Here is a 17,756-nt window from a genome sequence, read left to right as displayed (position 1 = left end):
CAAAGAAACTAAAACGAGAGATCAAAGACACAAGGAACAATAGCCGAAGCAACAAAATATATGCTTAGTAAAACAAATCACAAATAATTAGAATGAAACCGTTAGTCCCCGACAACGGCGCCAAAATTTGATAGGCATGTCGCGTACCTAACAAAAATAAACCTAACTAGACCACTACTATGTAGACGGGCAAGCAAGGGTCGAATCCCAAGAGACTATGGTTCAACTAATCAAATAGACTTAAACAATTACTAAACAAGTAACCAAATCAAATGAGTGAGAATCAATAACTAAAGAACTAATTAAAACGATTAAATCTAAACAAAATGAGAATTCAATTCTAAAAACATTCAAGATCAAGCTTCACCACGAATACAGTTAATGCAATAGTCGTTCTACCCCTAACACATAATTCAATTTATTAATGAGGAAAAGTAATCCATGAGTAATACCAATGGTCTCTCCCGATTTATCAATGGCTTCTCTAATAACAATCAAGCCTACTTCCGTGGAATCATGTAAATTAAAGACCTTAAGCACATTACTCTAACTTCCTCATCATCCATTCAACTACTCCCGTGATGAACTTCAAACCCTTAATTGATTTATTCAAATCCGTCAAAACCCAACTCCCGTTGTGATTAAAACAATGGATTAATAACAATACCAATTATCCCTAATCTATTATCGGCATAAGAATAATCAATTAAGCATATCAATTACAATTATTAATAGAGAATTTAAAGAATTAATTCATGCATTAATCATATTCGGGTTCCGTTAGATCTTGGAATAAAGAAACTACTCACACATATTAATGAAAGCAAAAACAATATTCAATGAAGAAAACATGATTAATAAGTAATAAAAAGTAAAAGAAGAAATAAAGATGAATACCAATTGCTTGAATGAAGAAAAGTACCAATTGCTGATGAACAAAGATCAAAACTTGAAAGTGCAAATTAATCTAGATCTAAAGAGAATATTAGGGTTCTAATGAAGATTTAAAAGCTAGAAAATAATAACTAAGTATGCTTTAGTCGGGGTTTACAAAGGGTATTTATATCCCTTAGTTAAGAAATCCCAAAAAAATAGGAAAACGGGGTCTTCGACACTCCGCCCGATCGGGCGCGCGAAGCAAAATTGAGCTTACGCCTTCAAGAATTCCTTCATATGCAGCGCTTTTGTCCGCCTGGTCTGCCAGGGCAATGTCGCCCGGTCCAGGCGGATGGAAGTTGAACTCTTCACTTCTTTCTCATGACTTCTCTTCTTTTCCTTCTTCGCCCTGGCTTCCAGGGCAATGTTGCCCTCCAGGGCGGACACGGGTAAAATTCTCTCCATCTTAATAAGCTCTCATTCCTATCCAAAACAAGTCCAAATCATCCGAAAATCTTCATGTACTGTGCTACAAAAACAGTTAAATAGACCAAGCCATACTAGAGAAGAGAATATTAGCGAGAAGTAGCTCCGTAGAGCTCAAAAACCATACGGAAATAACTATAAAATAAGGGTAAAATATGGTATAGAACGATTACATCATCTGTGTGCGTATAAGTATAACTTTGTTTCTTATGGGCTAACTTTCAAAGTTAATTACAAAGGCCGTAACAAAAATGTTGGGCCTTAAATATTTTTTGTATATTGGTACATGAAATCCCAACAGTATTAAGCCACAAAGAGTGAGGTTTATTCAAGTGACATGACATGCAGCAAAAGTTAGTCATTTCTATTTTCAAGTCTTAAGGCATGTTCAATTCAGCTTAATTTCAGTTCACTTCAGCTTCAATCAGTTCAATTCAGCTCAGCTTATTTCAGTTTATGGGTAGGATACGAACATGATACATTAATAACAACAATGACATAATTAATCAATTGTTTAGTTAAAAAAAATACTCTCTAGGCTTTTTTAATAAGCTAGAGTTGAAATTTTTCAATATTTATATGTCATCATTGACTTAATTTTTACCAATATATAGTATGGAGTATAAGAGTTTTAATATATGTATCCCTCAGGACTATGTATAACCATTAAATACACTACCCAAAATGGAATTAAGTTAGGAATTCATGACAAAATCACGCGCAAATCGGTGTTATTAGTGTTAATTTTTTTCTCAATTTTCCATTTTAGCTTAGGGCTATGTTTATTAGTTTTCATAATATAAAAAAATAATCATATAATATGTTATTGGATTTGTCATAATGTCTACTTTATATATATATTTTCTTTTGATAATTTTTACTAATCTTTTATTAAAAGATATTGTAGACACCCATTTGTGTCTCGCCAAAACCAAACCCAGTGATGAATTCCTTTCACGTCGAATCGTAATCAAATGAAGTGAAAGTGTGGAAATTTTAGTGTTGCGGATATTTTTAATTTCTTTTCTTTTCTCTCTGTTTTTGAAAACCTATTTTAAGAAAACAGCCACTCCAATTTGGTTGGTCCATGATATGGGTCCAATAGTAGTGTAGTTGGATGGGGCTTGAAAAGAGCTTTCCAACAATATATTATAAGCCCAATTCCAATGAATATTGAGGAAGTTATGGCCAAATTACTGAACTGGACTCGAGTTGAGCCTTATGTGCGGCCCAATGATATAGAGGAGGGCCTAATATGGATTTGTCATTCCTAATACAATTAGGAATGATTTTAGTCTTCTAGATTCTTCTAGAAGGTTCTTTTCATTCCTAATTCAATTAGCATTGATAAATTGACTTTTGTTGACTTTTCAGAGTTTAATTAGAATCAAAGAACATTTTGAGGAAAAATACGATTTTATCCTCATGTACGGTAATTTCTATCTGATTTTAAGAAAACGCGTGAATTTCTAAGTCAGTGTCAAACGCCAGCTGTAGCGCCTGGCGCTACGCTTGGCGCCTGGCGCTAGCCTTAGCGTCTGGCGCCAAGGTCAGCGTTTGGCGCCAACTTAGTTTTTTTGCGTCAGAACTCTGTTTTGATATTTTGTCCTTTTGGCTAATTTTCTTTATAAATAATGTCGTAAAAACTCCGTTTTCATTCACGAGTTCTCATCAATTCTTATTCTTTCTAATACTCACCAACTCTCATCAAGATTCTCTTGATTACTCTCTCTCTCTCTCTCTCTCTCTCTCTCTCTCTCTCTCTCTCTTTTCTAAACTAGCCTTCTCACAAATATAAAAATTCCGCATTCATTAGATTTAGATACACCTAGCCATATTCGAAGTTGCCTTCGCCCTAGACGTGAAAGGTTTAATTTCAAAGGGTTTAGTCCCTAATCTCTATTTCAATTATTATTTAATTTAATTGTTTTATTATTTTCCTTGAAGTTACTAACGTGTGTATTTTGTTATTAGAAAGAGGTACGAGACATCGAAGTAAGTATTTTAATGGTTTTTATTATAATATAGGAATCATGTTTAGATTGTTATTATGATATTCCTAGTATCATGTCTAAGGTAACTTTAATATTAAATATGATTGTTATGATGCCTTTTATGTTCTTCCTAATATTTATTCATGTTAGTATCATGTTAGGGTTAAAGCTTTGATCTTTATTGTTTAGTGACATGCTAGGGTTTGTTATTAATCTTGTTAGTATCATGCCTAGGATCTTGCTATTATTATTATGCTTTAACATGATTATGTTAATTAAGATTATAATTGTTATAATTTATGATCATGATTATTTTAATTATTATTATTATTATGATTATTTTTATAATTATTATGATGATTATTTATTATGCTGCTTGATGGTTTTATTGCTTGATCACGCCTTTTATGCATGTTTAAGGGAATTGGTACTTGTAATCACTCTTAATAAGATAATTAATAATCTTGTTTAGGGTTAATTTGATTATAATTCAAGTGATCGCCAATAATAGTTTATTTGTGCATTAAATTCAACCAACATAGATAAACAGGTTTAAGGTTAATCTCATTGATTGCATGTTAGTCAGAAAGCGCACATGAATACGATCAGAATAAAGTAGAGGCCTATTATTAGGGCAGGTTCAATCTCTTTTAGGTTGGATTTGTACCTTCATCCCTGAACCCTTATTTGGTTCAAGACCTTATGGAGTTGACGATCTCTTGGATTGTTAAGGGGTGTAACCTTCACCTCGTGAACGGTTTACAAGTTTCTAAAACTTGTTGGCGACTCTTTTGCTCTATCTTCTTCCCTTTTGGACGCCACTGTACTTTAGTGTATGATCACACTGGGGTTCAAGCTAGGGGATTAATGCTTGAAATATTCCCTACAGATATTAATGGTCAAAGTTATGTTTTGACAAATGTATAAATTTGACTCTAGCTTATAAAAAAATAGAGGTAGTGATAAAGTATCTAATAAAAATAGACAAGTAGTTATGTCTCCAACCAAAGTCCAATGTCCATTATATCCCGTGCATCGCCCGAGGCATTCCCGAGTTAATAATTAAATTAAGATACCATTAGTCAAAGTTTTGCATTAAATTAGCAAATATGCCAATTAAATCGGGGTATTTTGAAATAGATGGAGTACTACGCAAATCAAATAACTAATGATGTGTTTACCTTTTCTAATACATATCTAAACTATAAAAATATAATTCTGCATGAAATACGAAAAGTAGATTACAATGTTTTTAATCAATATGATATGCCAGGAAGCCAAGCATCAAATAAAGCTCTCGATCAAATGGGTTTGTCAATTGCATACTACAGATTTGATCAATCGCCACCAAATTTGCTCTCGATCGATCACTTATAGAAGACTAAAAGAACAATTCCCTGAAACAAAAGATGTATAACTTTGATATTTCTTAATTAAATTCAATAGACTACTTGGCTTGTGCAGTCACTGTTGTATATACATATATGTAGCAATTGTGGCTGCACTAGCAAATTTCTTAGTACTCAGATAGTTCAACAACATACATAAATTAGCCAATTCCGAATATAGAGCATGATAACCAATTAGAAGTGAATAGGTTTATTAAATCGTTTTTACTTCTCAGCCTTGTTTCTTGTCAATTCTCCTTTATTTTATTTATTTATTAATTTTTTTTTTTGAACGGGTCTTGTCAGTTCTCCTAAAACCCTATTTGAGTTATGACCTAGTTTTAATACTTTAGATATTTGCACACATAATGATTAAAGGTAAAAAATAGAATCAACGGGCGAGATAAATAATATATATATATATATATATATATATATATATATATATATATATATATATATATATATAGAGGAAGGCTCATGTAAGAACCCTCCTCTATATAAGAACCCAATCTTATATAAGAACCAATCTCAGCCGTTTATTAGTTTTGATCTAACTGTCCTAAATACAGCCATAGTAATGGCATTTTTGTAATTTCATGCGTCATACATACACCTCCTCTCATCTTCCTCTTTCACGTATCTTTCACACTTCTCAAACACATTTCACACTTCCCACCACTTTCTCTCTCTTAAAACCCCCAAACTTCTCAGAAATCCACCGTAATCGCTCCTAATTGAAGCAAATTACAACGATTTTCTTCTACTTTTTGCTCAAATTCAGCTAAATTTGTTCATTAAGTTGCATAAACTAGTTGAATTGAGAAATTTAAGTAGAAATTTTGCAAATTCGAAACCTAGTTTGACGGAAATCGAAGAAAAATTGAATGGACGGAGACGAAGAACAATAAATTCGTACAACAATTTGTTCTGAAATGCAAAGGTAACTTATACTCCAATAATTTCGAAGAATTTAATTTGTTTTATGCGATGTTGTTGCAATTTTTTGCTGCAATTTTGATGTGATTTTGCTGCGTTTTTATGCGATTTTTTCTCAAATTTTTCCTTGATTTTTGCGATTTGTATGTCAGCATGTTCTAAATTAGTGATATCCTCTTGTTGTCTTCTTAATTGTTAGTGATCTTCATTTTTCATGTACTGATTGAAAGAAACTAGTGGATAGTATGGTGTTTTTTGGAGTAGAATATTATTGCACTTCAGGTTGAAATGTCATCTCCAAATGTACGTAGTATTTCTCAATTTTGTTTGAAATTTCTTGATGCAGGTTATTAATCCCAGCATAAGATAAGAGGTTTGGCCTTTTCTTCTTGGCTGGCATGTTTTTTATGCATACTTGATGCCTATAGCTATGTGTTAGTTGTCCACCAAATTTTTGATTAAATAAAGGAAGGGCAATCCTTGTTTCTTGGCATTTGTTTGTACAACCTGTTTAAATTGTCTACTTATACACCATCTGCTACAAAATCTTTTGGATATTAAATAATGTAATCATGAGTCTTAATACGGGTTAGGTAGTCTAGTTGACGTAGTTGTACCTTTTTCGTTTGCTATAACCTTTTCCTAGTATGTCATGCATCGGAGAAAATGATGTGCTACTATTGACAATACCTATTGACTTCTTAAGCTTTGATTTGTAGGAAATTTGGGGCTTTCATATCCTTTTAAGTGACTCATATTGTTCAACAGTCGTATTATATTTTACAACATCATTTTGAATAAGTGTTGTTCCAATTGTGTTAGTGAGGCAGTTTAGTGTAGTGTAAGTGAAGGTTTGGGTACAAATGTTTTATATACATTAGCCTAGTAGCTCAATGGGTAGAGCATTGTGCAAATGCACAAAAGATGTGGGTTCGAATCCCACGTAGGTTCATTTGTATAATATCGAGACGAGAGTTTGTATGAGAGTTTAGCTGTAACAAAGTGGAACAGTCCTTCACCATCTGAACTAAAGTCAAGCGTGGTATACACTCCATGGAAACAAGGTGAAAGGCTTATGGAAGCTGGTTTGGGGTATGGAAAGACTACTTAAACTACGACACTTCGTCTTGAGGGCTTGTAAGGGTAGTATTGCTATGAAAAAGAGGTTTACCATCCCCATATTGCTGCTAATAGCGTGTGCCAGGGATGTGGGGCTGCTAGTGAGACTATTTACATGCTATTTTTGAGTACCATGATGTTGTTGTAATATGGGCTCAGAGTGAGTATGTGGGGCTGTTAGTTGATTCTCCAACCTCTAGTTTTTTTAGCGTCTCATGTGGGTGACTGATAGGATTGGCAAAAAGGAGCTTAACAGTTTTGTATATGCTGGCTTAGGCATCTTGGTTCTATGTTTGCATCAAGGACTCGTGTCTGATCCTATTCAGGTTGCTGTATATTACTTAAAGATGCTGGCTGATTATATAGAGTATGCTCAGCGTGTGTTTAAGCCTGCTACTTTTTTCGTTTGGGTGAGACTATTATACATAAGCACGAAACATTTAGAACATAGGGGAAAAAATTTAGAACATAGGACAAAAATTTAGAACATAAGCAAAAAAAATTTAAAACATCAAGAAAAATAAAATATTTAGAATATAGGAAAAAAATATAAAACATAAATATAAAAAATTTAGAACAAAGAAAAAAAATATTTAGAACATGGAAAAACTTTAGAACATAAGCAAAAAAAAAGTTTAGAACAAAGGAAAAACATTTAGAATATAGGAAAAACTTTAGAACATAAGCTTGAAAAAAATATAGAACATAGGAAAAATATTTAATTTAGAACATAAGCAGAAAAAGAAAATTTTAAACATAAGCAAAAACAAAAAATTTAGAACATAAGCAGAAAAAAAGAAAATTTAGAACATAAGCTGAAAAAATTTAGAAAATAAGCTTAAAATTTTAAAACACATGAGAAGATTTAGAACATAGCAAAAAATTTAGAACATAAGCAGAAAAAAATTTTAAAACATAGGAAAACTTTAGAACATAAATAAAAAATTTAGAACATAGGAAAAACAAATTTAAAACATAGGAAAAAATTTAGAACATAAGGAAAAAAAACGAGTCAGCTACATGAACCGAGATTTCATTTTACTGAAGTACTGATCATCATCCATGATCTATTTCCTCCATTCTCTTTTCTCAATGTATTTAAATCCAATTTCTTCTATCAAAGTCAACTTATATTTCCTCAACCACTTCTAAGACTCTTATGATCCCTTATGTTCTAAAGTTTTTTTTTCCCTATGTTCTAAATTTTTACTACCTATGTTTTAAAGTTTTTTTTTTTAATGTTCTAAATATTCTTTTACCTATGTTCTAAATTTTTTTTTCCTATGTTCTAAATTTAGTCTACTTATGTTCTAAAGTTTTTTTTTCCTATATTCTAAACTTTTTCAACCTATGTTCTAATTTTTTCTACTTATGTTCTAGAGTTTTTTTTTTCCTATGTTCTAAATATTCGTTTACCTATGTTCTAAATTCTTTTGCCTATGTTCTAAATTCAGTCTAGTTATGTTCTAAAGTTTTTTTTTTCCTATGTTCAAATTTTTTCTATCTATATTATAAATTCTTTTGCCTAATTCAGTCTACTTATGTTCTAATGTTTTTTTTTCCTATGTTCTAAATTTTTACTACCTATATTCTAAATTCAGTCTACTTATGTTCTAATGTTTTTTTTTCCTATGTTCTAAAGTTTTTTTTAATATAGTTATTTATAAATATAGCCTATGTAGGATTCGAACCTACATCATCTATGCATTTGCATAGTGCTCTACCACTTGAGCTAATAGGTTTTTGATATAGATCAACGCCCTCCCATAGAAGTAGAGGAAAACAATCACATGTAGAAACTCAAATGCCTCCATTATTACTACAACAACCACCATAGCTCACAAATTACCCAACACATGCTAACAAATTACCCAACACAACTACTACTAGGAAGTATTATCAAGTAAATTACACCAGTTTGACAGAGGAAAATCGCAGGGAGCTCCTGAATCCAGACTCTCGTACAATCAAACTCATTACTAGATTGGGCAAGCTTATGTGCCACCCTATTCCCTTCCCTCCCTACATGGCTGACAGAAAAAGAAGAACAAGAATTAGCAATGCACAAAATATCGTTCACATTCAGACCAAAGGGCGAAATTTCTCCGATGTTGTTCTGCAGGTGGGAGTACAACTTCAGCAAATCAGTTTCAAGTTCAATATTCTACAAGCCTGCCTCAACAACAATTGTAAGACCATGTCTAACATAAGAGAATCAAGAGCATCACCACAAACTTGACAAATATCATCACTACATATACCCCGTTTAGCTAAATAGCTCCGAACAGGCACCCCATTGTGAAGAACGCGCCAACCAAAAATTTTAACTTTCGGTGGAATTATCGCATGACGCTGATAACCTATGTAGGAATCGAACCTACATCTCTATGCATTTGCATAGTGCTCTACCACTTGAGCTAATAGGTTTTAGCATGCCCAACGATTAAATAATGTACTGTAATTCAACCCTATGTTCTAAGCTTTTTTTCAATTTTCTAAAAAATGTTCAGAATATTTTCTTAAAAAAAAAATTCCCTAATGTTCTAAATCTATGTTTTGAGAGTTTTCCTATGTTCTAAATTGCCTTTTTCTTCTTTAGTAATAATAATAAATTGTTATTTTTTGCTGATATTTTTCAGAATTTTCTAAATTTCCTTGACCTTGTTGTCTTTCATGTTTCTATCAATGATTTTTATGATTTATAAGTAGTAAAGTTAACTAAAAATTGCTAGATACAATAACCATGACTGAGAATATAAAATAGATTCGTATAATCATATACGAAGTATGTTCTAATTTTTTTTTTTTGGCTAATCCTATGTTCTAAATTTAGTCCATTTATATTCTAAAGTTTTTTTTTCCTATGTTCTAAATTTAGTCTATTTATGTTCTAAAGTTTTTTTTTTTTTTCTAAATTTTTTCTACCTATGTTCTAAAGTTTATTTTCCTATGTTCTAAATTCTTTTGTCTATGATCTAATTATTTTTCCTATGTTCTAAATTTCCTACTGCCTATGTTCTAAACTAGTGCTCTAAATTTTCAATGTTCTAAATTAATTTATTGTCTATGTTCTAAATGTTTTCCTGTATTTAAAACATGTGCTTTAAATTTTTTCCTATAATCTAAACCTGTACTCTAATTTTTTTTCTATGTTTTAAATTTTTTAAAGCCTGTGTTCTAAAATTTTGTTTTACCTATGTTCTAAACATGTGCTTTAAATTTTTTCCTATGTTCAAAACATTTGCTCCTTCACCACTCTTTTACCTATGTTCTACCCTGCTGCTCAGCCACTTAACCTTCACCACTCCCTCTCTTATCCTACACCGCATCTCCAATCCACATCCCTCACTAGCAGTAAAGTTTTCTGCCTATGTTCTAAATCAGTAAAAGTAATCTCCTTATGTTCTAAATTAGTTTTCTAATGTTCTAAATTATTTACCCTATGTTCTAATTTTTTTCTTGTGTTCTAAAGTATCTTTCTATGTTCTAAACCTTTTCTTATGTTCTAAAATTTTTCTTGTGAAATTTTCTCTCATGCTCTAAACTATCTTTCTATGTTCTAAACCTTTTCTTATGTTCTAAATTTTTTTGCCTATGTTCTAAATTTTTCTCTCATATTCTAAATTATTTTACCTATGTTCGTTCTAAACCCTTTCTTATGTTCTAATTTTTTTTTGCCTATGTTCTAAAATTTTCTCTCATGTTCGAAACTATCTTTCTTATGTTCTAAACCTTTTTTTATGTTCTAAATTTTTTTGCCTATGTTCTAAAATTTTCTCTCATGTTCTAAATTAAACTATTTTTCCTATGTTCTAAAGCTTTGCCTGTGTTCCTCCCTTCACATTTTACAATTTCTCAAACCAAAGGGGGCCCACCCAATACTCCACTAATTTTGACAACAGCTACTTCTACTTTAAAATCGATAATTATCATACTAGAAAGCTACATTGGCATTGATATGGCCACATTGTATCAAGTTAAATTGCCCCCATCATGTATACAAAACCATCCTAACTTGCCAGACATCTACAATTCATCTTGAGACAGTTAAGTTTGCAACATCATAAATTCATAACTCATAAGCATGGTATAAGACTATAAGTTCATCCACCTATTTTAAGCCTTTGAACTCATTAATAATGCCCAGCTAGCCAGCATAATCCTCCCACCCCTCCTTCCCTCTCTCTTTCTCCTCAGTCCCCAAGTTTTCCCTCAAAGATAATATATGTCAATCAATCAATCTAACGAAAGCACTAATTCATCCATCTAAAGGCCAACCAACCAATGATATCACTAACAATTAAGAACGCAATAAGAGGTATCACTAACTTAGAACATAAGGAAAAAGAGTTTAGAACATTATGAGATAGAGTTTAGAACATCCTAAGCTAATTTACAATTCACAAAAGTCAATTAATTCATTTAGAAATTCCGAAATTACATAATTAGTTGCAAAACATAATAGACATACAATAAGTCATCAAAAAAACTGAAAACATAGACTATTCAATAAAAGATTGAATACAGAGGTAGCAATATAATCGAAATACTACTAAAATGAAGCCAAAAAAACCAAAAAGAATCGCAGCAAAAAAAAAAAAACAAACAAGAAATAATCAAGTAGTGCTGAAATTACCTAATATCGCTGAAATTCGAACACTAAAATTGCTAAAATTCGAACCCTAACTCCGCTAAAAATTCCAGCCCTAAAATCACTGAAATTTGAACACTAAAATCGCCGAAAATTAATGAAAATCAAATGAGAAAAATAAAAAATCGACTTGAAATCATGCTAAAATCAGAAAAATCACAAAAATCAAATCAGAATTTCGTGATTTTTGGAGAGAATTTGGGGGTTTTAGGAGAGAGAGTGAGGTAGTAAGTAGAAACTTTATAAAGTGTGGGTTATGGTTGAGGAGAGAGAAAATTTGGGGTTTATATATGGTGGTGGTCTGTTTTCATATTTACTATAATGCCATTACTAACATTCCTTTAATCTGGAGCGTCTATTACAATCTAATCCTACGGATTAGATTGGTTCTTATATATACTAGGTTCTTATATAAGGAGGGGTTCTTACCGGATCCCTCCCCTATATATATATATATATATATATATATTTCTTATCATTTTATAGGAAAACTAGATTACTGATTAAAAAAAAAAGGATATATGATTAGAATCTTATGGAAATTTATCAAATCATCTATACTAAAAATAATATTATCCATAATCATAAATTGTACTTCATATGTGTTTGTATGCTTATGTAACTAGTATCCAACATCTATATTATGTAACTCGACATAGTACTCAAAACGTCAATGGCCTTACACTTTCTGGTGGAGTGTTTGACGCAGCAGGAGCTAAGTTATGGAATTGTAAGCGATCTGGAAAAGAAGCATGTCCTCGTGGTGTGGAAGTAAGTTATTTATTTTCTACATAAAGTAATGCTCAAATTTAACTAGTACGTACCTATTATTATGTAACTCGACATAGTACTCAAAATGTACTTAAATTAAAAAGACGTTAGGGCCACACAAATTAATATTTAAATTTAAAAGAATTATATTAAAAAAATTTAATTAGTTTTATTTTATCTTTTACCTTCTAGAATTATTAGGATTTGGGGTTGTTATTCCGATAAATAGTCATATACTGTACTCCGTGGTATTTTATTGTGTTAATGTTGTCTTATTAACTTATTCTAAAGAGCTTGTGATTATGAATTTATTTTTTTCCGCAAATTAATATTTAATTAGTTAAACATAACCCTATCTATTTTAATGAAAAATAACCTTTTTATCTTTCATTTTATTATTACATGCTTTAAAATATTAAACTGATTTATTAATTTTTATCAATCTATAGAATATATTAATCTGTGTTTTTTTATATTAATACAACGATTTTTTTTTTTTCGAATTGCAGAGTTTAGGTTTTGTAAATTCTTGTTGAGTAATTAGGTTTTGATGATTGTAAACTAATGATGATTATCTATCTAACGTGTTTGTTAAGTTGTGCATAGAAAGAACAAGTTATACTTGGAACATGATACAAGGAACCTGAGCAATGACAAGTATATAAGGAACTTAAGCAGTATATGATAAGCAATAGAAGAACAAGAACAATGATGAGTGTTATGGTTTATAAGCATGATGATGGCTAAGGAACCATGAAGGTAACTATGTAAATAGGTGTTTGCATAAGTTAGCTTCATGAGGTAAGTACACTATGCATACATGAGCTATATATGTGTAGGAGTATTTACATAAGATTTAAGTTTAATTAGTTCTCTCACTTGAAGTTTGTTTATGACAAACAAACTTCAATCTAATGTTTCTCTTAAGTGTTTATGTGAAGACAGGAACTAACTTAGGTGAAGTCAATGGGTTGGAACATAGAAGACCTCAAGAGGAACAAGAGAGAATGAATGAACCTAAAGCAGGTTCTCCCATGAGAGCCAAACCACGAAGGAACCTGAAGGTATTCTCTAACAAGATCTAGAAGGAACTTTCGGCAGGCTTTCCCACGAAAGCTGGAGCATGTTCCCTAACAGGAACTTAGTTCTCTAACAAGAACTATCTAAGTTCCCTAACAGGAACTTGCCCCGAGAACTAGAATACATCAATACTACAAGATTTCAGAACAAGAGTTTCAAAGAAACAACATGAAGACGAAGAAATTGAAGTATATCACTCTAGGATTCATGTAAGTATGTTGGACATAAAAGTCAGTCTATAACAAGTCTAAAGAACCAAGGTGAACTGATGATAGTCAATGAAATTAGAGTTACTGACTTGTCAGGAACTCAGAGACTGTTAGAGTTCCAAAACCTAATTGGAACTTACGTCTGCACGTCGTTAAAGGTCGCAGGTCGAATTTAATGATATATATTTATCTACCACGTGCATATCTTTTAAGGATTTGGTTATACAGAATAAAGATATTTATTTTCTAATAAATCCTTCTGGAAAAAGATAAGTTATTTTTGGAAAATATTTTCAGCAAAATAAGTTTTAAATAAAATCTAATTTTATGGCAATTATATCTTTTGTTAAATGATATGGTGATTATATCTTTTGTAAAAAGATATGGTAAGATATATTAGTATATTTGGAAAATATAAGATTTAGATAAAATCTGATTTTATGGTAAATATATCTTATTATTATTGATTGAATATATTCTTAACAAAAGATATATTTTTGGAAAACTTATTTTTGGAAAATATCTTTTATTTCTATCTTTTAATAAAACTTATCTTTTACGAAAAGAATAATTTTGGTGTACTATAAATATGCTCATATGTATTCATTCAAAGTTGAGGCTGATGAAGCTTAGTGGTCGTGCTTAATGGTTTCATCCTTCACCACAAAGCTAAGTCAAACCTCCAGGTCAAAGTTCCAGTCAAGTTCCAGTTACAGTTCGTCCAGTAAGTTCCAGACATATCTTGAAGTGTCCAGCATATTAGTTTTATCTCTTTATTCATTGGTATGTATTTAGAGTTATTCTTTGAGAGCTTGTAATTGGGGAAAAGGGTTTTGAGTGTTTTATGTATTGGGGTGTGAGAGTTCGTGAGGATTCTCGTTATAATTGTAAGAGTGCAATTTGTAAGCTTCTAGGTGAAGCTGTGAGTTTTGTACTTAGGTGGTACAAGTATTTTGTACTTTGGCAGTACGTGTAGTACGTTGGTGGTACGAGTGAATCTAAGTGTGGTACTTAGATTGGGTAGGATAGGGTCCTATCAAGTAGCAAGTCCAGTAAGGAACTTGTAAAATAAAGGTCCGTGTTTAATAGGTTGTAACTTGGTTTTTTCCCTATTATAGTGAAGTAGTTTGTGTTTGAAATCCCTAAGGTAGGTCGAGGTTTTACTTCCAGTTGGGCCCTGGATGGTTTCCTCGTAAAATCCGCTTTGCATTGTCTAAGTTCCTAACAGCAATCAGTTTTATATTCTGCGAAAAGTAGGCACTAGGAACATACTACAATTCACCCCCCCTCTTGTAGTATATCATCCGAAATAACAATTCCCAAAATATTGAAATAAATGGTATAAACTCATTAGACAGTCAATTGTACCATATTGTTATTGATGATTGTCAAAACGTGAAAGTGCAAGGGGTTACGATTTTTGCCTCGGGCCATAGTCCTAACACCGATGGTATTCATGTACAATCATCAATTGATATTACAATATCGAGTTCGAACATTGCTGCAGGAGATGATTATATCTCAATTGGATCGGGAACTAAATATTTGTGGATTCAAGATATCACATGTGGTCCCGGTCATTGTATAAGTATTGGGAGTTTAGGAAAAACGTTACATGAGGCAAAAGTTCACAATGTCACGGTACAAACGTCAACTTTTATTAATATAGATAATGGAGTGAGAATTAAGTCTTGGGGAAGACCAAGTGATGGATTTGTCAGTGATGTTGTGTTTCAGCATCTCACAATGGAGAATGCTCAAAATCCAATTATCATCGACCAAAAATATTGCTCCAATCATAAGGATTGTCCTGGAGAGGTATATTAGACTATATTTTTATGTTCAAAATCTTATTTAAATTTTTTATTTTAAATCTTATAAAATGATTTTTCTTATTTTTTGTGAATAGGTTTCTGGAGTAAGAATAAGTAACGTAACATATGACGATATCCATGGATCATCAACAACGTCAATTGCTGTGAAATTTGATTGTAGCCCAAAGCATCGTTGTTTGGGAATAAAATTGAAGAATATAAAGTTGACTCACAAGAACAAGCAAGCTTCTTCTTTTTGTAACAATTGTGAGGGATCAACTTTTGGAAATGTTCAACCTAAAAGTTGTTTCAATTGATTTTTATAAACAGTTTATAATACAAAAAAATATTTAGTTTGTGTATACCTTTAATGAATATTGTGAAAAATACGTTTAGATTATAAAGTTTAAACCTCAAAGTTGAATACATACTCCACTAGTTTTTATGAACTCTTACCTTACCCAAAGAATACTTTTTCATATGACATAATTTGTAAGAGCTCCATCATAACTTATTTAATAAGGTTTAGAGTAATTATTTATTAGTGTTGACTCTATATAATATAGCTAGTATCAAAAAACGAAAAATGAAAGGGCCTGTTTCACATTAAATTTTATGAAAACATGCAGTGTCTGAGAGGTTTATTGTATATTGGCCAGGATATCATCAGGAAGAGAACATGAGAACTCAATTTCACTCCTTTGTTTCTTCTAAATTCTCCAACATCTCTATTTCGTACTACGTATTATATAATCGGGGGTTAGGTAATTGTGTCCTTTAAACTGCACCTTATGACCTAGTGTTAATACTTAAGAAAAATTAAGAATTATTCAACATAATATTACTATAAAATCTATTAAAAAAAATTACTATAAAATTATTGACTTTAAATTATTGACTACCATACAATAAACATAGGCAATTACGGTAAAGACACTAGGTCATAATAATTTGAAAAAATGGAGATAGTGTTTATCTTTTACTAAAACGGTACAGCTGCCCATACTAAATTCTAGAAGTATAATTCTGCATGAAAACACCAACAGTGACTCGCTAGGATATACACAAAAAAAAAAAAAAAAAAAAAAAAAATTCAAGTAACAATACGAAGTAAAAGTTTTACCGATGAACAAGTACAAAATTGATAAGAATCTAATATCATATAACTAATATATAAAGCTAAACTTTTAACCAAGTCACGAAATAGCGACACTTGGCATTCCAACTTTTTGCCAAGCCACCTTTGATAGATTTTAATAGACTTCATACATAAAAATCGCCAAGTGTCGCACCATCTTGGATATATTTGGATAGACTTCATAAGATAAAAAGTTAATTTAGAATAAGATTGTTAGTTTAGAATTTTATTTTCGATAAAATACCAAATAATAAACTTATAATTAGGCCACAATATAACATCATTTAGTGTTTTAATTTTTCACACACAAGTGTCGTACCACGTTGGATAAACATAGATAGACTTTGTAGCAAAAAAAAAGTTAATTTAGAATTCTATTTTCAATTAAATTGAATCATAATATACTTTTATCTTAAAAGTCTATAAACAACCCGCGCATCGCACGGGGCACAAAACTAGTATATATATAAAGGGGAGTTTTTTCCCGAGTTTTTAGAGAGCCATTTTAGATCTAATTTCTTAGTGAGCCATGCACGTAAGCAAAATTGGCGAATGAGATTTTTAAATTTAAATTAATTAAATATAAATTTTTTTTTAGACATTAGGAATTTTATCTAAATATATAACCAATTTTAGCACATAAATTAAAAAAAATTCAAACAAACCGTGCATTGCACGGGCTTCATCTAGTCTAATATATTTTGGAGTTTTTTTAAGATAGTTGTTATTGATAAGAATTGTGCATCAATAGATATCATCAAATCAACACCCGCCGTCAGGCTCAAACTTCAAACCTCTAACTTCAATGTTTTTAAATTTGAATGATAAAGATTCAGAACAGGAAAACGAGGGATAAGGAAGGAAGATAACGGTAGGGAATTGATAGGTGGGACAAGGATAAATAATCCCTATCCTCAACCCCCTTTTAATCCCTATCCCTCTAAACAAACAAAAGACTTGTTTAATCCCTCATCTTTTATCCTATTCTCCCTCTTGTATCCCTCTAAACAAACACCCCCATATTGTACAACTATATATCATTTTGCATATTTTTAATTTGGATTTTTAGAAAATAACACCACAAAAAAAATCAAAAATTTGATTATAATACCCAAAAAAAAAAAAAACTTTTATCATAACACCACATAAAAACCCAAAATTTTGATTTTACCACCACTTAACGGATTTTTAGATGAAATCTGTTAGTGGAACCATAATTGACACGTGTGAAGAGTATATTTGTTCAAAAAAATTAAATTAATAAAAAAAAAAGCCAATCCCCTAACCCAGC

At 31.3% G+C, this 17,756-nt stretch overlaps 1 protein-coding gene across 1 annotated transcript; it reads left to right on the top strand.

The window, feature by feature from the left end:
- The first annotated feature begins 7,017 nt into the window (after positions 1–7,017).
- LOC110715872 (polygalacturonase-like) lies at positions 7,018–15,644 on the top strand. The gene is made up of 4 exons (XM_021894494.1): positions 7,018–7,169; positions 12,080–12,224; positions 14,810–15,331; positions 15,423–15,644. Exons 1-4 carry the CDS (start codon positions 7,018–7,020, stop codon positions 15,642–15,644), a joined length of 1,041 nt encoding a protein of 346 aa, XP_021750186.1.
- Positions 15,645–17,756: the final 2,112 nt, after the last annotated feature.

This window comes from Chenopodium quinoa, unplaced genomic scaffold (assembly GCF_001683475.1).
Source record: "Chenopodium quinoa cultivar QQ74 unplaced genomic scaffold, ASM168347v1, whole genome shotgun sequence".
Taxonomy (NCBI): domain Eukaryota; kingdom Viridiplantae; phylum Streptophyta; class Magnoliopsida; order Caryophyllales; family Amaranthaceae; genus Chenopodium; species Chenopodium quinoa.
Note: the sequence above shows the minus strand (reverse complement) of the source record. Positions and strands in the feature narration are given on the sequence as shown.